Here is a 23915-nt window from a genome sequence, read left to right on the forward strand (position 1 = left end):
TCCTTTAAACATAAGAACATTTCCTTGTTCGACACTGGCCTATCAGCCTCAACAAAAGTTATAATGAGCCCTTAACACAGCAAAAATCTAATCTGTTTTTCAGATTTTCTAGATGTCCAAAAATCCCTCAAACAGCAGGTTTTCCCAGCCAGGTCACACCTCCACTCTGGTGAAGTCACCAGACTCGCAGTGGCTGTAACTTGTGGGGGACACCAGTTGTCTGTACCTAGCCCCTCTGGTACACATGTTCCCAACTTGTGGAGCTGCCTACCTTCACCTGTGATACCTTGGGCGACCCTTCAGTCTGTGCTGGGTCCTAGGCAAGGAAGTCATGAAGGGTCACACCAGAAGACCTGGCTCTGGGCAGTACTGAAGGAGGCTAAGATCTGTATCTGCCCCAAGGACCCTGCAGCCTCCTCTTCCTCAGGTGCCAAGCAAGAGTCCAGGCTCAACAGTTGCCCATCTTGGTCCTTTCAATCAGACTGGAAAGGTGACTGTGTAACCTGTCGCTCCTCTGGACTGATTGGCCCATATGCCTATCTGAAGTGGGTTTTTCCTCATGCTGTTTGATTATGTTGACATTGTCTTCCTGCAAAAAAAGCAGGATAAAGTTTTGTTTCTGCCTTTGACCACTGATATGCAAAGAGATCACAGCTTTCTCTCTTGCGTATCATGGGTGCATGGACACAAATACAAGAGTGTTCTACTTTACATTTCAAAAATTAGAGTCAAAACGAACCAGAGAAAGGAAGAGAGAGCCAAAACTCTGGTTTTCTCCAGGACTTGCTCCAAAGTAGAAATGTGTGGGAGGACGGGGTGGGTTCGTTGGGGCACCCAAGATAAAGTGGGGATGTGTGGCACATGTGTAGGAGGCAAGGGGTAGATAGAGAGGGATAGGCAGCTCCTGTGGCCACATCTATGTTCTCCTTGGTCATGAGTTCCACATCCCCTTCCCCTTTACTCTTGGGCTCACCTGAGCCTCTGTGGCAGGGGACAGGGCACAAAGTTGGCCATGGTGGAGATGACTGGGGCACTCTCAGATCTGGCCTGGCTCTCCTCAGGTCCAGGGATGAATGGAAGGGCATCAGCCTAAGGGGAAGCTGGCACAGGGTAGGAGCTGCTAGGTCTGAGGACAGAGTGGAGCCAAGTATCCACAGATCACATCACTGCACAGGAGCAGGGACAGTTGCCATGTCGTACTGAGGGTTTGCCTCACTTCTCTTTCCAGTCTGGTCATGGGTAGACAGTGTCCCACAGCCATCAGGAAGCCATGAGCAGGTCCTGGTCAGGGACAACATGGCCAGGCCTGTGCTTAGAGAGGGACACTAGAGTGCAAGGGCAGACTGCTGTGGGCTCATGTCTGCCCTGTGCCCAACAGGCAGTCCTCAAGGTGTGAGCTGGCCCCCAGGGCTGTGGGGACCCAAGGATGTGCCCTGGTGGACCCTGTGCTCCTCCTGTCCTGAAAGATGTTCTGCCCTGGTGTTCACATTTGGTGAAACCCATTTGTCACCCATGCACAGCACAGATCATAATACAGGGACAATAGAGCCAGAAACACATTTCAGACAAGCTATAAATAAAAACCATCATTCCCACGTGCAGGAGAAAACAAACCCAGTTTGTCACAGCTCCCTGCAGTAACCCTGATAGTGAAGCAGAGTCTTGAATTACTGACCTTCCAATCAATGCCCATGCCCATCTTCGGCACAAATACTACACAACTTTGTTGATGTTGTTGTTGTTGTTTTGTCTACAAACTTAGTCATATTCTGTTTTTCTATCTGAAGAATCAGAACCTGGGCCAAGTCCAGTAGGAGCTCACTGGGTCCCCAGCACCCTCTGCCCAACCCTTCCTCCTCTCTAGAGGAATGGTTGCTCCAGGCCGGGGTGTGGGTGGCTGATACACCCATTCCCTGCCAGCAAGAGGAATGAGGAGGAGGAATGAAAAGCTGGAGCTTGAGCTTCCTCAGGTGCTATCAGCCCAAAGCTGAGGGATGAATACTTGATGAAGACTTGGGGTTCTGGAGCCAGGTATAGCGTTTCTAGAGCTTTGTCCTCTGTAGACACAGGGCATCTTCCTGGATGAGACCACAGAGCAGAGCTCAGCCTTCTTTGCCTAGTGTAGTGGTTGATTGATTGTCTCAATTTGAGAAGTTTAGAAACTTAACTAAACTTGACTCAGCAATTGGCTCAGCAATTCTACATCCTAGGGTGTAGAGGAGCCAACCTAGGGTGGATCATCACCTCTGTGATATAAAAGGGAAATAAGGAAGGACAGAGAGGCTTTCATTCTTTGGAGGATCTCCAGTCTTCACTGTCAGTTTGGACGTCATCTACTGGCTTCTAGTGCAGACTCGTCAGCTTCTGCCTTGGATCCTTCAGCCTTCCAATGTAGACTCATCAGCCTTCCATCGCAGATCCATCAGCTTCCTGATACGGACTTGCACGGAACACTGCAGTGACCTCCAGACCCTGGACTGATTCCTTCGACCTCCAGTGTGCAGACACTCTCTGCACGCTTCCTCATACAACTCTCTGGCTGACCGTCATAAGCCAATCTCGTAATTTCTTTTACATTTGTACATCTTGTGTTGTATCTGTTTCTCCAGTAAAACCCTGACTGATACACCCAGAAACTTCTCAGGCCAACTGTCATCCAATAAGAGCCCCATTTGTGTTGGCTGTATGATTGGGGTGGGGGGAGGTCTCTAGGGAAAGTGGTTTCCAGGTTCTTGTTGTCCTGAACCAAGAACTGAGCAAATATTCAGAAAGAGTAGCGGGAGTAAGATTTGCTAAAAGTAAAAAGACTTCACAGTAGATAGGGGCAACACTGGGTTGCTAACGTCCTACAGTTCTGGGAGGGTCTATGGCTGAGGATGGACAGGAATCATGGCTGAGCGGGGCACCAGACTTGGTGCCCCCACCTGTCTGGAGGAGGAGTTTATAACCATACCAGGCTTTCAGAGGAAGTGACATGCTGTCAAAGGCTGTGGAGGGAGGGAGTCAAAACCACAACACAAATGAGGTCTGAACTAGGCCAGGTCACGTGCTTTTGGTTTTGCACATGCCTGGGGCCTTGGGAGACAGGGTGACTTTTATGTACTGGTTTCCTGATGTTTGACACAGTCATTATTGTTGTCTTGTTTCTCAGTTCTTCTCCCTTACCTTCCCATTGCTTACTGGTCCTTGCTCTACCTCCAACCTCACATTCAAAGGTGGTCACAAGGATTACATGCATAGGAAGGTCCAGTAGCATGGATGTCTTGGTTACTTTTCTCTCGTTACTGAGACAAAATACCTGATGGCCAAAATTAAGGAAAGAAATGTTTATTATGTTTAAATGTTTATTATGGAGGTTTCAGTCCATACTTGGCTAACTCCAAGGCAGAGTGGCACATGGCAGAGGGCAGCAAAAGCAACAAGACCAAAAAGTGGGGAAGGGCAGAGAGCAAGGCTCTTTCCCTCCCTTACAATGTATGCAAACTACCCACCCCAGGGTGGGTGTAACACTCACACCCATAATCCCAGCATTGGATCATGAACCAATCATAAAATCTAGAAGCCCACCCCATGACTGCATGAGGCTTTAGGGGGACATCTAGACACAAACCATATCAACGGGCTCCCCGGCATCAGGACAAGGGTCAGAAGCACGGTGTGGATAGCAGGGCATGCTTCCAAGAGAATGCTCGGGTGCTCCAAGGTCAGGGTGTGAGGTGATCCTGGATGGAGGTGCTCCATAGGATACAACTGTGAAGGCTTTGCTGCTGGATCTCCCTAGCATCAGTGATTCCGGCAGCCTGCTCCACTCCAGGACATGTACCCCACAAGCTCCCATTTGCAGATCACTGGAGCCTCATTTATGTGATCACATGCTAACTAAACACATGAGCTGAGTTGCTTATGGGGCCAAGGCCTTGAAAAACACCAGCCATTGAGTGAGACAGCAGAGCACAGCACAGGGATACTCACAGGACTGCTGAGCAGCCCACCTCATCCCGAGTGTCTCCCCCAGGAGATCACTGTCAGCAGTCATATGGTGGCACAAAGTAGAAATGCTCCCCTTCCCACTTCTGTGGCAGATGCTACTCATGCCATGGTTCTCAGCAACTCCACATTTAAGTTCATGGCCATTTTCCTATTGAGCTTTGGTGAGTTTTCACCATCATAGCCCCACAGCAGGTGTGTTGAGAACCTCTGGGCTACCACGATGGAAGGAGATTGCACACCTGTGCCCCTAGTGACATGCCAACCCTCCCCTCCTGTGTAAACAGCTACAATCTGCTCAGATTTGGGGCAACCATGCTCGGGCATGGAGGTACATTCACAGGGACTGTCTGGGGATGCCTCTCTTAGAAGGTGCAGTCTGAGGTAGTGGGGGCTGGATGGTGCAGGGGTCCCAGTTGGGTCTGTCAGCCTGTGCCATCCCATCCTCTCCTCCTTTTCTCCACAGAACCTCAGCCCTGGGCCTCTCCCCAGCGTCTGCCTCCCATGGGAGCCACCCTGTGACACCTCTACAAGAGGTCCAGAACAGCGAATCACAGTGCTCACAGGATCCTCACTGATCAGTGTAGGAAGGACTGGGATCTGGGTCTATGCCTCCACTTCCCCACAAGGACCACGGAGGACACAGAGCTGGAAATGGCTGACGTGCCATAGATCCACAGTGCAGGCTCCGTTCGGTCTCACTTCTGCTAGTGAGATTTAATTAGTATAATTGCTAGTGAATGGAAGGTAACAGTGAAAATCGACACTGGTGATGCTAACGGGGTGAGCTCTCCTCAAGGTCCACGAAAATAGGGTGAGCAAACAGGGCGTAGAGCCCTCACAGATAGGAAGGACGTCCCACCCACCGCCACGCGAGGGCGCCAAAGGACAAGAGGAGGCCGGGCTGGGGCAGAGGTGCGGGCCTGAAGACCAGAGGCTGGGCAGGGGTTTGGGGACTGGGGAAGGGGTCTCAGAACGTCACGGGGAAGAACTGGAGAAGGTGCTGGGGAGACCAAGACGGTACAGGGAGCTAATCAACTGCAGCTGGGGCAGGGGACAAGCCAAGGAGCCCAGGGATTCGGGCGACCAAGTGGTGGCAGCTCCAGAAGAGCCCCACATCACCCCGGAGCCACATCCCACAATAGCGGTCACGGGGCGAAGATCCCCACCCGCCCCGGAGCTCGCCGTTGAAGGTAGCAGGAGGGTAGTCAGTCTGTGAGGACCCGGGGGATCCACAGGAGCCCCAGGATGGGGTCAGAGTCTCCAGCTAAACTGCACAGCCAGCTGGGGCAGTGGGCTTCCCTCCGGGAAAGCTTGGGCTGTGCAGGGGACTGGAGTGGGGCCCGAGTGACTTCAGGCAGGTCCCCTGCCCTGAGGTGACTGCTATGCCCACTGGGACACTGTCTCCCAGGTCCTACGGCCAGGGGCAGGGAGCACACTGTAGGGTGGGGGCTTGGTGGGTAAGGGAGGGGGAGATGGGGCTGCGTGCTGCATTAGATCGGGGACACTCACAGGACTGCTGAGCAGATCCAGGGCCAGGAGGATCGGGCAGTGCGTCTCTGTCCAGCAGGTCCAACAGCCCCCAGCTGGCAGAAGGTCAAGGGGCCCCCAGCTCTACCCAGTGACTGGCCCTCCAGCAGGCCATCCTTCTGTCACAATGTGGCAAGGGTCCCACAGGGGCAGCACCTTCCAGGCTCAGGTATCTCAGGGTTCTGGTGGGTCATCTCAAAGGCGCAGGCCACCTCCCTGGGCTTCCAAATATACTGTGAGATCCAAGTCAGATGGAAACCACTGGACTCCTGACCACAGGTCCCAAGCACAGTTTTCCCCCTCTAAAACCTCTGCGGTCTCAAAAGACACCCTTGTCTCAGAGCTGGGTTCTCCCGGCAACCCCCACCCTCCTCCAGGACAGGAGGGACAGGGTGGCTGGGATCCCCACGTGCCTTGCCCCTTGTTACAGAAACTGGGGTCTCCCAAATGGGACCACCAGAGTGTGGTCCCAAGAGGTGGGAGAATCTCCTGGCTGCTGTGCTGGATGGACTCACAGGGTGCCCCAGCACTTTCAGGGCTCCCCCTACAGTCTAGGTGGGATGCAGATCACAAGGGAAGTGTGACCTCTTCTAGGAGTAATCTTTCCTGGAGTGGGCAGGAGCCCAGAAAGGGGCCTGCCCCAAACGCTTTGTCCACACAGCAAGGGTGCTGAGCTCTTCTGAGTAAAAGGCGCAGGTGGCTCCAGCTTCTGGGCTTGGTTTTATTTTATTGAGCTTAACACACGTTTACAGTTCACAGGACACTCACAGTAGACATCCACAAAACCAGCACTCGTGTCAGGAAAGGGACACAGGTCAGGAAAGCAGGCACCAGTTTCTGGCTGGGGGTGGAGACATTTTCCTGGGGTGAGTTTGTGGGGGTCACAGTGGGGCTGCCAGAGGGGGTGTCAGGCTTCTACAGGCCAGCAAGGTTCAGCTTGAACATGCAGAGCAGCCACAGGGCACAGATGGTCACAGACACCCAGAGCCAGAAGTCCTGGCGGCGCTCAGAGCGGGGCCTGCGGCGGGCCCTTCGGGGGCCGGCACCTTCCTCCCTGATGGACCTGCTGGACCCAGAGCTCAGCCATCTCCTCTTGTAGTGGTGGAAGGTGACGAAGCCATGGCGCTGGGGGTCTCCAGGGCCCATGCTCCCTGCTATCCTGAGGACTGAGGGTGGGATGGTGATGGAGCCCTGACTGATGATGAGGGATCCTGGGCCTTCTGCACTGGCTCCCTTCTCTCTCCCTTTGGCGACGTCACTAAGAGAGTCTTTGCAGGGGGCGTTGTCAGTAAAGGTGAAGGGGAAAGTGGCAGGGCCGCCCTTGCTGGCAGCTCGGTGCTCTGCGTGTGTCTCCAGAGGGGAATTGTGACCATCAGTGGTGCAGCTCTGGCCACCATCTCCCCTCCCCCTGCCCTCGGGGACACGGGTGAGGCTGTCCTGGCCCCTGAAGATGCTGGTTAGAGATAAGGGGAGAGTGATGGCGCCCTCCCCGTTGGCCAGGAGGCCAATGACATAGGACACAGAGGGAAAGGAATTCCCAGGAGCCAGGCAGCCAACGCTGAAGGAGATGGGGCCCTGGCCTTTAGCAATGCCAACAGGGCTGGGTGGGGAGCCCTGGCCCCCAAAGAGGAAGCCTGGGAGCTCAAAAGTCTCCAGGATGCTGCCCTGGCCAGGGAAGATGGGGGCTCTGAAGTGCACTGGGATGTTCTGGCCCTCAGGCACAGCCCCGGAGCTTCCTGCCAAGCAGATGGAGCCCTGGCCAATGACCTCCCCAAGAGCAAGACCATGGCTGGCCTCCGTGTCCACAAGAGAGAAGGGAATGGTGACTATCGGGTCACCCTCATCAAAGAAGTCGCTGTCCTCAGAGAAGGGCTCCTCCATGAAGTCAATCACCAGGATGGGGATGGAGACAGGTTTGGGGTCCCTGGCATGCTTGACCAGGGGGCCGCTTCCAGGGTGGAGCAGCTGGCCCTGGCCAGCTGTGGTGGCCTCACTGCCCTTCCCAGAGCCCCTACTTTCCAAGGCTTCCACACTCTTGGCCAGGGACACCCTGGTGGGCTCGGGCTCTCTCTGGAGGAAGCAGACGCCCAGATCACAGGCCTCGCAGCCATCACCAGCACGGCTTTTAGAGCCCTGTCCCGGGCTGTCCCCATAGCAGGTTCGTAAGATGTGCAGGACCAGCTCTCGGAGGAGAGGCCGGATGTGGGAAGGGCTCACCTGGCATTCCCCAGGGGCATCTGGTGGGCACAGCCTGCACTGTGGGCCCCACAGGCGCATCCTCACATGCCCCCGGCGGTGGTCCCTGTCCCACCACAGGCGGAAGAGAATGCGCACATGGGCAGAGCCCCAGGTCCAAGGGCAGCGATTGCACTGGAGCCTGTGGGGAGATGGGACAGGTGAGTGGAAGGGTACCTTGAGCTGTGAAGAGACCCCACATTGAACCCTCAGGGCTCTGCTAGGGCCCCACCATCTGGCCTACCGTCTGACACTTCTGGTTGGTCCCACATCCCACACTCAAACCTCAAACCTCATCCACCAACCAGCAGGGTGGGCTGATACAGGCCTGCACCTCTTCCCACCATGCAGGAGCTCCGTGTCCCTGGGACCCTTGCCTGCTGTCTGCACCCCTTTGCCTGCAGCCCTGTGGTCTGAGGGACTGAGCACAAATGCCTCCCATCAGTGGCGTGGGATTGACCTGCTAAGATCTGCAAGGTATCTCTGCTGCTTGTGGCTTGGGGTTAGCAGGTATCAGACGCAGCCCACTGTGAGTGGACAAGGCAGGACAGGAGAACAAGGCCCCTGCCATGGCTCAGCAGGAAGGGTGTTGAGGGATGGACCTTGATAGATACCCATCCCCAAAGAAGGGGCAATTCCACTTTCCACCCATCTGCTGAGGGAAATCGAGTCAAGGGCACCTGCATGCAAAGCATGGGAAATTTCTGGGAGCCCTGGGAAGGTTCAGCCTGGCATAGACCCACAGATGAGCGCATGTGTTTGCCAGTTGATGGGAGCAAGACAGCTGGGCACCTGTCCCCTCAACCAAGAGAAACCAAGCTCAGGACCCCAGGATGGGCTGGGATGAATGCCCTGAGGGGCATCCTTGGCAGCTCCTGGCCATGCAGGGGACCCTCTCCAAAAACCTGTGTTCCCTGCTGCACAGCTGCACAGCTATGGCCTCTGGAAGCCTGACTCTCTGGGAGCTTTGGGGTGGTGGGATTGTCCTCCACCCATGTGGACATAGCTCCTGCCTAGGGAAGGGAGCTTCTGACTCCCTTAAGCTTGGGGAGCAGGGAGTAAGGAGCCTTTCCCAAACCCACTCCCATCCTTTGCAGCCTGCATCGTCCCCCACCCCACTGTTCTAGGGCAGCTCTGCACCTGGGCTCTGAGGTAGTGATGTCTCACAGAGAGAAGCGTCACTATTCCAGAACTGAAACAGCCAGGACCATCATGCTCCTGCCCCAGGGTTTCAAATGTTGAGGAGCTGTGGCAGCCATTTCAAAGGGCAGAAAATCCCCTCTGCCCAGGAACCAACAGTGACACCTGCCAGCAGCCTGAGGGCATCCTACAGGGTCAGGGATGACTTGCAGAGTGGAGAAGTCCATGGCACAGGCCATGTCCTTGTTATACTGATAGTGTCTGTCTTCATGCCAGAAATGTCTCTCCCACCCCCCACTGCACCCCAAAGCCAGACTGGAGATGGCTCCCCAATTCCTCAGGCCAAGCACTGCTCAGCTCTCACCTGTCCACGAGATGCCATGGCAATGCTGTGGAAACATAAGACCCACACATCTGAGACAGTGTTGGCCAGAGGAGCCAGAATGAGCAGAACAGACTCCATGTCACCTACCTCCATCTCCCAGAAGGGACAAGAGCTCCTGGCCCCACCCACCTGTTGAGGACTAGACCAGGCCAGAAAGAAGCCCTGATTCTGATTCCAGTGACACCCACCCCTCTCAGGGACCAGACCCAGCTAAGGCTGGTGGGAGACACCCTCAGCCCCCTCCCACTCCCAGGACCCCCAACCCTCACCGCACCTCGAAAGCCCCTTCAGCCAGTACTGGAGACTATCGTGGTCTGGTTGCCCGGTGACCAGGCTGTCTTGAGGGTGCAGAGCCCAGAAGTCCTGGGGCTTCCTCTCGGCCATGAGTTGGGCAAAGGTGTCTGCCCACGCATCCACCCCAGCCCTGTCCATGCTGCTGCTGGGCTGCGCAATGCGGGCTGACCCGCTCGGACCCAAGGAAGCATCCTGCACCCGAGTGTCAGCCAATCAGCTGCCTTGACAACAGCACGGCCTCCATGGCAACCAGATTTGTCTCAGAAACGGGAAGCAGAAAGGAAAATCACTGCATGACAAAATCACCCAGGATCCCACCACCCAGAGATCATCAATCAGCATGACGCAGTGGGCACACTGGCATCTGTGCCAGTCCATGTGCCTTCTTGTAAATACATTCACTCTCACAGGTAAGGTGTCATAGAGACACACCTGTGGAAAAGCGAGATCAAAATCCTTCACTCTGCAAATCAGGTCTCAGTGGCACATACATCCAGTGACTGAAGTGTTGTATCATCACAAGTGACTGCCCAGTACCCATTATGTCAAAAGGACTGTTAGCCCTCTCTCCCACAGCCTACAGCCCTGGCATGGGTCTGCAGCCATGGGAAAGCTTGCCCTCAGGTCCCTTCTCTTGACCCCGTGTAACCTGCCTAACATCGAGGACCGCTCTTGCCACCCCTGGGCAGGAGACACCCCTGCTCCAGCCTGGGCCAGGTCACCAATGCTCAGTGGCGTGCCCTACCTGCCCCTGACTGAGCCCAGGCTAACCGCTCCTCGACTGCCCAACTGCCTACCTGCTCTGTGTGGATCTTTCTCCTTCCACTCTGGTCCTGCCCTAGCCTCAGGTCACATCGTTTGTTTCTCTGGCCCTGACAATATCATCATGCAGACTTAGCACAGATGTCCCCAAAACCATCTGCACTTCCCAAGGCTTGGGCAAATCCCACCCACCTGCCTCTGGCCCCAGATCAAACACAAGATCCCTACCTGCCCTCCAATCACCACCTCTCTACCCTCTCCCCTGAATGGTCATCTCTCATTTTCCTGCCAATTCACCAATTCCCTCTTCCTCTTTGTCCAGTCTACAGCTAATCCAGACCAAGGAGTTTTTTGTTGTGGCTAGATGTTTCACCCTGAAACTTCTTTCCCGCTCCCTTTCAGACACAAGACATCGTCTTCCCCTGCAGTTAAGTGTGGCAACAAGCATGAGAGGAAATCTCTGAGATGTTCCCCAGAAAAGCTCCTTAGTATGGGGTCAACCAGCTGTATGAGCCGCACTGTTCATTCTACTTTTGCTTTCTTCTGTGCATCAGAGGAGGGATGGTGGCCACTGCTCTAGCAGCCATGAGTGCCCTTGAGGCTAGAAGCCTGAGGAAGCAAGTCCTGAGGGAGCACAGCACCAGAAACATGGGCCCAGATGAGAGTTGGTGTCACCACACTGCTCTTGGATCACCTACCTCCAGAATTCCAGTTCAAGGGAGAATGCACCAGCTGCCATGTTCCCTGCAAGCACTGTTCTCTGGGATTATGATCATCACCCCACTTGGCTGCAGCAATCTGAACGAAAACCTAATATGGAGTTGTTTGATTGGTTCAGGCCATGGTGTGGGGGTCTCTGGAGGGCCTGGTCATAGCCACACAGGGTCCAAGGAGACAACTGCTGCCTGCTCCTCTCCCCAGCCTCAGCCTGGGTTCCTGGATGCTTCCCCACCACCCACCAGCCCAGCATCTCTGTTGCTCTGCAGGCTCCATGGTTCCTGAGACCAAGTCAGGCTCAATGATTGGAAAAGCCTTAGGGATGGGACTGGCCACTACCCAGAGCAGCCTTGAGGATCCCAATGCCAGTCCTTAAAAAGTGCACGGAACAATGCATCCCAGACTTCTCCAGACACCCAGGACAGCATTGGAGAAGCAGCAGCCATATACCCATCAGGATCCTGATCCACAGATGGGCCTCACAGAGGCCACTTCCATGCCAGCCAGCACAGTGACCAGTCACAGACATAGTCCTGGTGTACTCTGTGGCCTGTGCTTCAAGCTTCTGCTGCAAGTTCCTGCCATGCCCAGTAGGAAAGGACTCAGAAGCCCTGAGGCTGTGGGAATACTGGCCCTGGGCCCCAGTGTGGTGTGAGTGATTGCTGGAAGGGGACAGTGGGGAAGCCAGAGGCTGACAGGACACAGCCACCTCCCTGAAGTGTGTTGCCACAGCCCTGCGCTGGCGGCCAGCACAGCATCCATCCAGCAGAGTCCTTGCCACGGAGGATGCTGGACTGCTCAGCCCACAAGAGGCTCTCGCAGGGAGCACCAGCTCTGCAGCAGGGTGGTAGAGACCACACCTTCTCACACACACACGTGAGCATACCCAACACACAAGAGGAGGGTGAGGTTGGAGCCCAGGCAGAGCTCCAGAACAAGGATGATCAGCTGACCTATGGCTTTGCTCCCACTATGATCACTGCCATGCGTGTGCGTGCACATGAGTGTGTGTGTGTGTGTGTGTGTGTGTGTGTGTGTGTGGTGGAGACAGGGTGAGAGACAGAAAGAGATACCTATATCTTGTAATCTGAGCAACTACTTTGAAGATAACAATACACAATATATTAACCATTGTTAATTTCCTATTATTTTGATTTAAAATTCTGTATCATTGTTTTTATTGGTTTTTTTCACTTTAAAATAAAAAATAAAGAAAGAGAGAGATAGAGACCAGGAAAGACAAAAGACAAAAGAACAGATGCAGAAAGGGGCAGGGAAGAGCAGGAAGAAGTGTCTTCATAGGGGCACTGAACGTACCTCTCATTCCCAAAGAGTCAGCAAGTATGTCTGGGCTACCACTACCACACACCCAGTGTGTGATCTGGTCCAGGCTCTGCAGGGCCAGAGACCCCAGGGAGGCAGGACCTAGGCCCAACTCTGCTCCTAGGGTCCCTGCTCTCAAGGAGGAAAAACCTCCACCCCAGAGGCCATGGTCCTGACATAACTGCACATAGCACATAGCATACTCATCTGCACACACGTGTACACACACACTTACACACACATACACAAGTACCCACAAACAAACATCTTTGAAAACTGAAACTTAAGTCCACACTTGAATTACTAAGCACACTCTAGGAAGTTAGCTTCAGAGAGGCAGGAAGGAATCGCTTATCCTCCCTCCTCTCTGGGGCCCTCCCTCTTCTGTAGGGTAAAGTATGGGAACACCCCATTTGGCTTTGTAAAATTAAGCTCCTAATTTGGCAGATACGTTAGCTACTCTCTTTAACTTCTGGGAAATGTTTCAGACACATGATGAACAGAAAGTTTTTATTTGCAAACACTATTAACCATTTCCTGTTCCAACCTCAAGGCAGCTGTGAATCAGGCTGCATCTCCAGCCCAGCCTGGGTGTCCTGTGGGCGGCCACGCCTGGATGGGACTCACTGGGCCCAGGCGCGGGTTGGAGCGCTGTTGCCACCCACGTAGCGCCACACAGAGGCAGTTTCAGAGTAGCCCTGTTTCCTCACTTCCCCAGCCTGTCCCTGTCCCCGAGGATGGAAACTTCCTGCTGCCCTCAGAGCACTGGGGATCCCCTGTCCCCCATTTTCCACTCTCTACCTGCACTGGCTCATGGTTTCTAACTTTGAGGCTGACGCCTTGGAAACTGGAGGTCAGAGGCCCTGTGGAGACTTCTAGCGGGGGCTCAGAAGGCTCCCAGCTGGGCTCTAGCCGGGGCCTCAGCCTTTTCACTGCCCAGCAGGAGGGGTGATTCAGAACCTCCCTAAACACCAGCTGAGGCCATGTGCACACACTGTAGGGCTGGCCTGAGCACACATGTCCCCCTGGGGGTCCTCCAGCTGTGGGCCTCAGCTCCCTGGTCCTCACAGCAGTCTGTGGTATGAATGGTCCCTGTTAGTCACCCCTGCCCTGCCCTAGCACATCTGGCAGACTCCAGGTCCTGGGGATCATGAAAACCACTGTGACATCCCTGTGTCTGTGTGTGAACCCCAGCTTTCATTTCTCAGTGTGTTCGCAGGATGTCACATTGTGGTGCCCAAGCCTCTATGGCGAGCCTGGCTCCAAAGTCCCTCTTCACTCCAGTGCTTCACCCCACAGGCACAAGGCACACAGTGGAACAGAGTCATGTCCTGGTTATAGTGTTGCCTGTAGTTCTGCAGCATCCTTGAAGAGTTCAGGCAAAGTGCATGGGGCCTCTGTACAACCTCTTGCAGGGCAGCACTGAGCAGGGCTTCAGCTGAAAGGGTGACAGGCCCCAGGCAGCTGCCTGTTCTCCCAGGCCCCCTCCTAGCCAGGGTGCTGTCTGGCTACCCCACACCCAGGTCCGGAGGGGATAAGGCTCCTGTTGGGAAGAAGGGCTAGGGAAGGTGGAGGGCCCAGCCAGCGCCGGCCTCCCCTGGGTCCTGTCACGGAGGCAAGCTCCACCGTGTGCTGGGGACTGGGGGCAGGGGTCTTGACCAGAGCCTGCCTAGGCCCTTCCCACTGGCAACCTGTGGCAACGCCAGCGCCCTGACGTCCTGAAGGCCCACATTACCCAAGTGCACGGCCAAGAGTGGCCTCATTCACCTCGTGCATGGCACAGCATGCCACTACCATCGCTGATGCTCTTTTTCCACACCAACCACCATCAAGGCCACGCTCAGTTCATTCCCACCTTGGCCCATCCCATGTCTCCTCCTGGGTGCAGCTGGCAGAAGGTTTCCAGCCCACAGGTCATCTCTTATTTCAGCCTCATCGTTAATATCAGCAGTTTCACTCCTCCTGCTTTCTACTCTGTGATCATGCTTTCAGGCGGGATGCAGTGAAATGACCCACCTACCTCACAATAGATGGCCAGGACCTCGAGGGGAGGGCAGCCTGTGATAAGCTCCCCACTTGGAGGCTGAGGCAGGTGGGCCCCAGTGAGGTCCTTGAAGGCAAAGGGATGTGGCTAGCCAGGGATCTCAGCACAGGTCAGTGGGCCACAGTGGGCTATCTGGGAAGCCCACAGGAGGGGGCAGTGTCCTGGTTCCACAGCTTTAAGGGGAAGGGTCCTAGTCTGAAGGACCCAGGCATTGAGTGACCCAACCTGTCCCTGGCCCAGCTGCTCCACTCTTGACCCTACCAGACCCCAATGGTTCAACAGGTCTGCAACAGCCAGACTAAGGGTCGGTAGGTACCCTTCTGCAGGAAGGAAAGGTCTACTTTCCTGCAGCGCAGAACCCCAGGCAGGAATCAAGGAGCAGGGGGACACAGAGGGCAGCTCTGGAGGGGACAGGAGGAAGCCACAGGTGAGGAAATGGACATAAACTGCCCCAGCAGGGGTCAGAGCCAGAAAGACCCTTCCTGGGGCAGGCTGCTCCCACTCCATCGTTGTCTCCACTCCTGTTGCTGTCTCCCTCCTTCCCTTGTCTCTTCTCTCTCCTTCCCCCAATTCTCTCATCCCCCATCCTCCACCCCTCCACACTTCCCCATTCCCCAGCTTTCCCCTCCCCCAGCACTCCCCTCCCCCCTCCTGCCAGCAGCTCTCCCCGCCCCTGTGGAGGTGGAGGAAGAGGGGGCGGGGGCCCAGGGCACGTCCCCTCCCTCCAGCATGACTTGGGACAGTTTCCTTTCCGCTGCCTGAGCCGAGGAGGTGGCAGCCGTTGACAGGAGGTGCAGGTTGGCGCTTGGGCATGCGGGTCTCTCAGGTGCCCTGGTCACTCATCTGGGCAGTCCTGCAGCTGGGCTGGAAGCCGGGATGGCTCCTAGGTAGGTGTGCGCGTGATGTGTGGGGCCAGCTGGGGCAAGTCAGGGCTCTTGTCCCTGTCAGTGAGGACCAGTCCCCAACACCCCAGACTGTCCTGTGGGTTTGGCACCCAGGTGCCCTCTCTAGGCTCTAGCGGGGCCCCTCCTTGCTGCTGGGCAGGCAGGACCTCTGTTCCCCTCAGCTAGCCCTGGGTACCTGGTGAGAGGGGGTCATCAGCCCTCTCTGGGAGACCACAGCCCTCACTTCATTGTCCCTGGGCCTAGACATCTCCTGTCTACACTGTTTTCCAGGCAGCCACTTGGCAGGACTGGCAGCTGCTGGTGGCCGTGGAAAAGGTTGCTCAGAGTATGGACTCAAAGGGGGCCAGGCACATTTCTGGGTGTCCATAGCAGTCTCTGGGGACAGTAAGGTCTCAGTTCCAGAGCCCTGGCCTCTCAGCTCCTTGTGAGGCTATCTACTAGAGGAGAAAGGACCCACCCTGTCCATACCCCTCATCCTTCTGCCCCTGGGCCACCAGCCTGGCCTGGGAGCTCAGCTGGGGACCCAGGTTGTCACTGGGCCTGGCAGGGCACATAGGGGGTAGCAGCTACTGCAAGGACCTAGACAGCGTGATACCCATCTATCCAGGTGTCCTCATGTCCCAAGGCCCCAGGCCTTACTTTTTTTTTACACCTCTAAACAAAATTTAACTAAAACCAAATCTGCTTTAAAGACAGACCATATCTGTATTGTTAGTAATAGTCAAACTTTTAGGGGACGCCTTTGTCTTTAAGGAAAAATTCCTGTAACACTTATTATATGCTCTATCAGCAAGCTGGCCAGCCTAACTTTGCAGCAACTCATTTCTCATTTTTCCCGCTGATCCTTTGACAAATATGTTCAGTTCCACTGCTCAATACCCAGCCCCACTGTTACTGGCCACTCCCTGACTCGGTTCTTTCATGCCCCACATAACCCCTGTGCCTTCTCCCTGGGACCTGGTTGTCCTTCCATGATGGCACTCTGAAGAAAGCCTGGGTCATGACCAGGACCCCATGGAGGACACAGCCTGGACATGGTGGTCCCAGGGCCCATGGGCATCTTGTCAGAAGGGTGGTCCAGAAGACAGGGGCCTGGGCTCCCCTTACTCCGGGCTGTGCAAGTGGGGTTCACACAGTGGGGGGCCCTTGGTGAAGTGATGCTGTACTCATCCTGTCCCCAACCCACCACCCTGGCTGCAGGAATCCTCTCGTCCCTGAAGTCTTCCTTCTGAATTTGCTTAGCATACTTATCCTGGTCTTCGCTGTGGGTAGCCCTCGCTTATGTGTGCATTTTACTACATTTCATGAGATACCCCAAACCCAGCAGCTTGGAATGGGAGGAAGACCTGGGCCTGTGTCCAGAAAGAAGTTGCCCTGGGTAGATTTGGGCCTCTGACATTGCATTGCACATTATCAACTCACATTATCAACTGCTGTGACAAAGCCAGGAAGGCAGCACCTTGGAGTTCTGAGGCTGGAGGAGGTCAAGGAGTTCATGGGGTGCTCCCGGCTACTTTGGAGTTCTTGGCTGGCAGCAGTATCTCCCTGAACTCGGCTCTCATCCGTGTGTGTGTGTGTGTGTCTGTGTGTCTGTGTGTGTGTGCGCCCCATGCACGCACCTGTGCCCCTTTCCCAGTGTTGTGCCCACCCTGTTCTAGTATGACATCCTCCTGAACAATCCCATCACAGCCACGCTCTTCTCAGTGAGGTCAGGGGCCCCAAGGTTCTGAAGTGCAGTTCCTATACACCAGTTTGGGGGCACAATTCCACCCATGCCCTTTATTGCAGAACACAGGACCCCCTGTGTGCTGGCTATAGACAGTGTAGCCCACTCCTCTCCCAGCCAGGGCTGTGAAGTACCCCGGGGACCCACAGTGATCAGGAGCATCTCTCAAGTTGGTTCTCCCTGCTGGGCTGCTGCTCTGGGCACAGGATATTCAAGAGAGCTGCTGGGTCACCAGGAGCCCCAAAAGCCCATCTGCAATGCTTTTACACCTCCAGATGGTCCTGTCATCTCTGATGTCACCTCTGAGCCTCCCCCTTCTTGGTCTGAGACACAATGTCTGCTTGTCAGCCCCCTCCATGGCTCCCAGGGAAAGCAACAGAGTGGCAAAGAAATACCCCAGACTTCACTTTCCCCAGGAACCAGCAGCAGTCACTTCTGAATGTTACCTTCCGGGAGACTCCTGACCTGCTGAGAAGCCAGGAGGCTTCCTGGAGGAGATGGCTGTCTGTGTCTATTTCCACCTCTGTTGCTGTCATTGAACATAACAGGTCTATATAAAGAACAAAAGTTTATTCCACTCACATTCTAGAAGCTGGGAGTCTAAGGAAGGGCCCACTTCCAGGCACTATTGGCACATAACTTTGGTGGTTAAGAGTCTAGCGCTGAACTCTGGAAAAACATTAAATCACAGCCTGGCCCTCAGTGGGAGCTCCAGGCAGGGTGGTCTGGGTCTGGACAGGCTGGGGTGAACAGGAGGCAAGTGTCCCCTCTGCATCCCCATACTGCGCTCCCTGGGTAGTAGTCCTGGTACAGGTAAGGGGCTACCATGTTCTAGTCCTACCCTCAGCGAGCAGGCAAGGGGCAAGGGAACACCTAGACGCTCAGCCTGAGGGGTCCCCAGGCGGTTCCTGGTACCAGAGTCCTGGTTCAAGGCCCACTGCATGAAGGACAGAGTGATCCAAACAGAAAAATGGGTGGGAAGGAGTGTGCTGGGCCTAGACCCACAAGAGAGGGTTCCACATAAGGGTGCAATGGAAAGCCCAGGGGCAGCCAAGGCCACCTAACTATGACCACTCAGGCTTGGAGGGCAAGGGCCAGAACCATGAAGACAGGGTAAGGACCAGCCCCAGGGCCAAGAGAGCTGATCGGGCAGCCAGAGCCCACCTGGAGGGCAGGACCTGTGCAGGAGGGAAGAGGACACTGCCCTGGGACTCCCTGGGGTGGGGCCCTCTTCTGACCCCCAGGGACCTCTCCAGTCATCTGGTGTTGAGGGTGTAGGGATCTGTTTGGAGGCTCTGATAGTTGGGCCCAGGCCTAGCAATGGACTTGGAGGAGAGAGTTGTGTGTCCAGATTGGGGGTCAGTGGGAAAGCTTGGGAGGGGACCCTGGGTTTCTAGCCCAAGAGGAGGGGACCACAGATGTTGCCACACTGGTGCAGCCTTCAAGCGGCCTCTGCTGGGTGGGAGAGCTATGTCAGGCCCAAAGCCAAAATGGCCACACAACAGATCCAGAGACACCAAGTCTGGTGCAGCCCAGGTTATAGACTTCAGGGGAGCTGGGCATGGCTCTGAGAGTCCACAGTAGATTCTTGGGACAGTGGGGCATCAGTTCAGGAGCCCTGGCCTCTGAGCCCCTTGTAAAACTATCCTCCATGAGGAGAAGGGACACCCTTGTCTGTGTGCCCTTCTCATCCTCCTACCCTCATCCTTCTATCCCTGGGCCACCAGCCTAGCCTGGAAACCCAGCCTAGGGCCCAGGTTCTTTCTGGACCTTGCAGGACATGAGCGGGGACACTATAAGGACAAAAACAGGATGACATCCATCCATCCGGGCATCCTTGCATCCCAGGGCCCCAGCGCTCACCATGGCTGGCCTCTCCCTGACTTGTCCCCTTCTTTCTTGAGACAGGGTCTCTCTTTGTAGTGCAGGCTGGCCTTGAACTCAGTATGTAGCCCAGACTAGACTAGAACTCCTGGTGATCCTCCTGCCTCCACCTCCCAAGTACTGAGGTTACAGGAATGTACCATCCCAACTGGCCAGACTCAGCCTCTTCACGTCCTGCTAGGGGTGGAACTGAGGCCTCAAACATGCCAGGCAAGCACTCTATGACTGGTCTTGCACTTGTGATCCTCCTACCTCAGCCCCATGAGTAGCTGGGATTGCCAGCATGTATCACTGAGCTGGGCTACTGGAGGTTTTCATTTAGTCTTCTGTGTTTCTTGAATTACTATGTGAATAAGATGCCTGCTGGCACTGTCAATGGAAATTCCCAATATGACATGTTGGACAACATGGTGTGACCTGCTAGCTATGTGTGGTGGGAAGTCACAGGCAGAGGAAAGATCTGCTGTAGACTTCGGGGGTCTGTGTTGCCCTTAAGGCATGAGGAACTTGCTACAGGGCACAATCCCTGCATGGCCCCCATCCCTGTCTGTCCATCACAGGCAGGTGGCAGGAAGGAGGGAAACTGAGCTGGATGAGTGTGGCATCTCTTCCGCAGCCCACCTGCCACTTGGGGCCCCCCAATCCCCACTGGCAATGGACAGATCCTTCCAAATAACCTCTTCCTTCCTGAGCAGGAGCACCGGCCTCCAACATCCATGAGCCCCTCTCTGTGAGGCTGGTCCTTGAGCTGTCTCCACAGGTCCCATTGTCCCTGGAAGAGGACCCATAACCATGGCAACCACAGCCTTGCTCCTGTCACCATGTGGGGAACCAGCCCCAGCCAGTACTGTCATCCAGGATGGAGCCAGGCCAAACAGCAAGGGGGGAAAGAAGGAGCGATGTGTAGAGCAGACACGAGGGGCAGGCACAGAAAGGGAAGCAAATGTCGGCCTTGGCCACAGTCACACACTAGGTCCTAGGACGGATGCTACGGAGATTGCTGCTATATGGCTACCCAGCCCCCAGGGGTCCCTAGTAGGGTTGAGAACAGCCTCCCGTTTCCCATGTGACATGGGGAACCTCAGGTGCGGCTGACAGAGTGCTGAGCCCATGGAGGCTCTCATTGTAAAGTGAACCTTTACTCACTGTAAAGGCTCTTACTGGGGTAAAGCCCAGTGCAGCAGGTCATGAGGCTGCCTGCTCCAAACCCCAAGCCCTGATGTCTACCTCTATGTTCCTGTGAAGGGGAAAGCCCGCTGGGGGCTTCTGAGCGTAGAGGCCATGTGTAAGTGCAGGTTGTGTGTGAACACTCATACATCAGGGAGCTGGGCCTGAGCCAAGATGAGGAACGCAGTGCCACAGCAGGGCCCTGGCTGCTGTGGCACTGACAGGCCCGGCCTGAGGCTCCGTTCTGTCTGCTTGTGGAGCAGTGTCCCAGCTGGCCTCTGTATCCCATGCTGTGACCTCTAGTACAAGGTCCTGCTGGGAGACACAAGCCCTACATTATACTACCTGCCACTGCCTCCCTGCTCCTTGCTGAGGCCCTCAGGACCTCCACCTACCCAGCTGGCTTCCTGGTGACCATTCCCCTACAAAGGCAGGGCAGACAGCACTAGGCCAGCCCACATGAGGACCACCCAAGGATCTGTAGGGGCTGGCCCAGCCTGCCTGGGAGCAGCAATCTGGAGTCAAAAGGGAAGGAGGCTGAAGTCCTCAGAATGACTCTGGACCCCGAGTCAGGACTGGAACACTAGACAGAGTCAAAGAAAAGTCTTGCCATGGGGTGAGGCATGCAGGAGAGATGCAGGGCCTGCCTGACCACCCACCCCCTCCTTACCTCCTCACAATCCCTTTCTCTCTCCCCTCTCAGAGACCCCAGACAGGTCTTGCAGCCCCTCCTTCTCCCCAGCACGGCTCTCAGTGCCTGAGGGCGAAAATGCCACCTTCACCTGCAGTTTCTCCAACTCATCAGAGCACTTCGTGCTGAACTGGTACCGGCTGAGCCCCAGCAACCAGACAGACAAGATGGCTGCCTTCCCCAGGGACAGCAGCCTGGACCCACGCTTTCAGGTGGCTCAGCTGCCCGATGGACGGAGCTTCCAGATGAGTGTCCTCTCCGTGCAACAAAATGACAGTGGTATCTACCTGTGTGGGGCCATCTCACTGCGACCCAAGGCGGAGATCAAGGAGAGCTGCCGGGCAGAGCTCATGGTGACAGGTAGGGCAGGGCCTCTCACCTAGGAAGCTCCAGGATAGCTGATGGAGGGAGGGCAGGGCCCACAGGAGAGGACAGCACAGGAACCTCTGTGCCTCCTGTGTGCCTGGCCCTGTTGCAAGCTGCAGGCCAGGACAGGGGCCAGTCACCACAGGCCCAAAGGGGACAGACCTTGCCCTTGGAGAGGACAAGGCGGGTGTCTCTGAGTGTGGGGACACACTGAGGAGTCCCTCACCACAATCCCTGACTCCTGTCTTTGGGGTCCCCAGAGAGAGTCCTGGAGCTCCCCACAGCGCACCCCAGTCCCTCGCCCAGGCCAGTGGGTCACCTTCAAGGCCTGGTTGTTGGGGTCATGAGTGTCCTCGTGGGTATCCCGGTGCTGCTGCTGCTGGCCTGGGTCCTTGCTGCCGTATTTTCCAGGACTGAACCAGGTAAGTTTGTCACAGATGTACCACTTTCCCCAAGCCTCAGACCCCAGGCCATGTCCATACCCTTGGTGACCTCTGATTCCTGCCCAAGGCCCAACATTTCCTCCTATAAAGCCGCATAGCTGACCACCCTGAGGGTCTGTGTCACCATACCCCCCACATACACACATCCTGACCACCATGATGTGTTATGTCAACACACCCCACACACACTTGTTGCCAGGTACAATCTGTGCTAGGGCACGGGGGTTGTGTCCCTGCAGCAGGCACAGGTGTGCCGATCTTTGTCCAACTGAGGCTCCCATTGCTCCACCGAAGCTTGTGATCTTGTGATCTGAGGGAAGACATGGCATCCCTCCCTGAGACTCACTCCCTCCAGACCTGAAAACTTCAGGCCCAGCTGATAGAACCCCTAGCTGCCTCCTCCCAGATGGGGTCCCTGGTTAAAACCCTGCTCCTGGGAGGAGGACTGGCACCAGCCACTTGATTCCAAATGTGCTTTTCTGCAGAGGCTGAAGGAGCTGGGAGCAAGGAGCAGTCCCTGGTGAGTCTGGCCTCTGCCAAGGGGCACACACACACCCAGATTTTCACCTCCATCTCGGCCTTTCCCAGGCCCTCAGAGCAGGGTCTTGGTTGCCCTCCTCCTGCTGCCCCAAGGCCTGTAGCCTGAGTGCCATGAGGTTGCCTACCCTGTGCTGGGCAGGTGGGAACTGGAAAACTCATATTTCAGAATCCTAAATCTGCAAAGCTTTACAAGACAGTTTAGAGAGGGAAACAGAGCCAGAGAGGAGGGGCTGCGTCCCTGCACACAGAGAGGGGCAGTGACGAGACAGCCATCAGGCCCTGGGGCTCAGCATCCCTGGTGCAGCTGCTCTTAGAAAGGGGACAGGGTATTGGGACTGTGGAGTCTGGCCATTTCTGGGGCTCAGCACAACACCCCTTCTCTCTCCCTAAAGAAGGAAGACCCCTTGGCGTTGCCCATCTTCACCATGGACTATGGAGTGCTGGACTTCCAGGGACGAGAGAAGACCCCAGAACTCCCTGCCTCCTCTGTGCATACAGAGTATGCCACCATTGTCTTCCCTGAAGGGCTAGGTGCCTCCTCTCCAGGCCGCAGGGGCTCAGCCGATGACTCCCAGGGTCTCCGGCCTCCAAGGCAACAGGATGGACACTGCTCCTGGCCCCTCTGACTGGCTTCCTTGGACCTCCACATCCCACAGGCCCTCCATAGAAAGCCCAGGGCAGGGTGGTCAGTTGAAGGGCATGCGAGGTGCTGGGCCATGACAACTTTGCTCCTGTGCCAGTCCCACTCAGGACGCACGTCCCAATGCTCACCACCAGCTGGAGCAACCACATCTCTCTCCCTGGCATGGAGGTTAGGCACAGCCATGTTACCAGCCTGGTCAGGACAGAGCTGGCTGGGCCTGTGCTCCTGCATGCCACAGTTGTACATGGCCAGGGACTCAGGCACTATCCCTGTGGGCTCTAGGGACCCTGGCTAGAGACTGCCTGGGTGCTGTCCCTGGTAAGGTGGTCCCAGCATGGGCTAAGCACAATGCCTGGGGGTGTACACAAGGCAACTTTGTTGGGGCAAGATCACATGGGAGGGACCCGGGATCCTCACCCTCAGCCAGATCTGGAAAAGTTTTCACAAAAGAAGGCTGCAGTGAGCAGGAAAAGGAACCAGCACCCTCATCCATCTGCAGGAGTCACCTCGGCCCTCACACCTGCCTGGGCAGTTCCTCAGGCCTCTCTACAGGGGGAAACCAAGGCATGTGGGGAATATCTAGCCTCAAATCTACCTGCTTCTAAGCACACACCTCAGCCCAGCCCTGCCTACCTAAGATAAGTAGCAGGACAGGGCATCACCCAGCCATGGAGAGGGGAGGGTTTCAGAGGGCAGGGGCTGGGGCAGTGCGGGCACTGTCCCCATTCAGTGTTAGTTAAAAAGGCCTGGCCAGGATCCTGCCCAGGGTGGACAAAGTTGCACAGGGGGGCCAGGGGCCCCTTTCATTTGTTTCAGCGGAGTTATAATTAAATAATGATGAAAGTTTTGCGAGTCCTGTCCTGTGCCTGCAGGCCATGCAGCAGGCTGATCTGAGATTCAAGGAGGGGAGGCATCACTCCCAGGGCCCCAACTCTGCTCTCAAGCAGCCTCAGGTGTGGGAAACTTCACTGCTTGGGGAGGTAGCTTGTTTTAATCACTTTCCTCATTTCTGGGACAAAATACTCAACATCCACAACTTAAAGGACAGGAAGCTTAGCTTGGCTCAGGTTTTCTAAAGGTCTGAACCCATGGTCAGCTGGCTTCAAGGCAGGAAGTTCCATGGAAGGGCCTGG

At 55.7% G+C, this 23915-nt stretch overlaps 2 protein-coding genes across 2 annotated transcripts; one reads left to right on the forward strand and one right to left on the reverse strand.

The window, feature by feature from the left end:
- Positions 1-6224: 6224 nt before the first annotated feature.
- On the reverse strand, positions 6225-9766 carry Rtp5 (receptor (chemosensory) transporter protein 5 (putative)). The gene is made up of 2 exons (XM_005411103.1): positions 9552-9766; positions 6225-7894 (listed from the first exon to the last, which is right to left on the reverse strand). Exons 1-2 carry the CDS (start codon positions 9707-9709, stop codon positions 6433-6435), a joined length of 1620 nt encoding a protein of 539 aa, XP_005411160.1. The 5' UTR covers positions 9710-9766; the 3' UTR covers positions 6225-6432.
- Positions 9767-15170: 5404 nt separating this feature from the next.
- On the forward strand, positions 15171-23628 carry Pdcd1 (programmed cell death 1). Its single transcript, XM_005411106.2, has 5 exons — positions 15171-15304; positions 20803-21150; positions 21417-21578; positions 22085-22119; positions 22532-23628. Exons 1-5 carry the CDS (start codon positions 15229-15231, stop codon positions 22763-22765), a joined length of 855 nt encoding a protein of 284 aa, XP_005411163.1. The 5' UTR covers positions 15171-15228; the 3' UTR covers positions 22766-23628.
- Positions 23629-23915: the final 287 nt, after the last annotated feature.

Source organism: Chinchilla lanigera, unplaced genomic scaffold, assembly GCF_000276665.1.
Source record: "Chinchilla lanigera isolate Chin_1 unplaced genomic scaffold, ChiLan1.0 scaffold00141, whole genome shotgun sequence".
In the NCBI taxonomy this organism is placed as follows: Eukaryota; Metazoa; Chordata; class Mammalia; order Rodentia; family Chinchillidae; genus Chinchilla; species Chinchilla lanigera.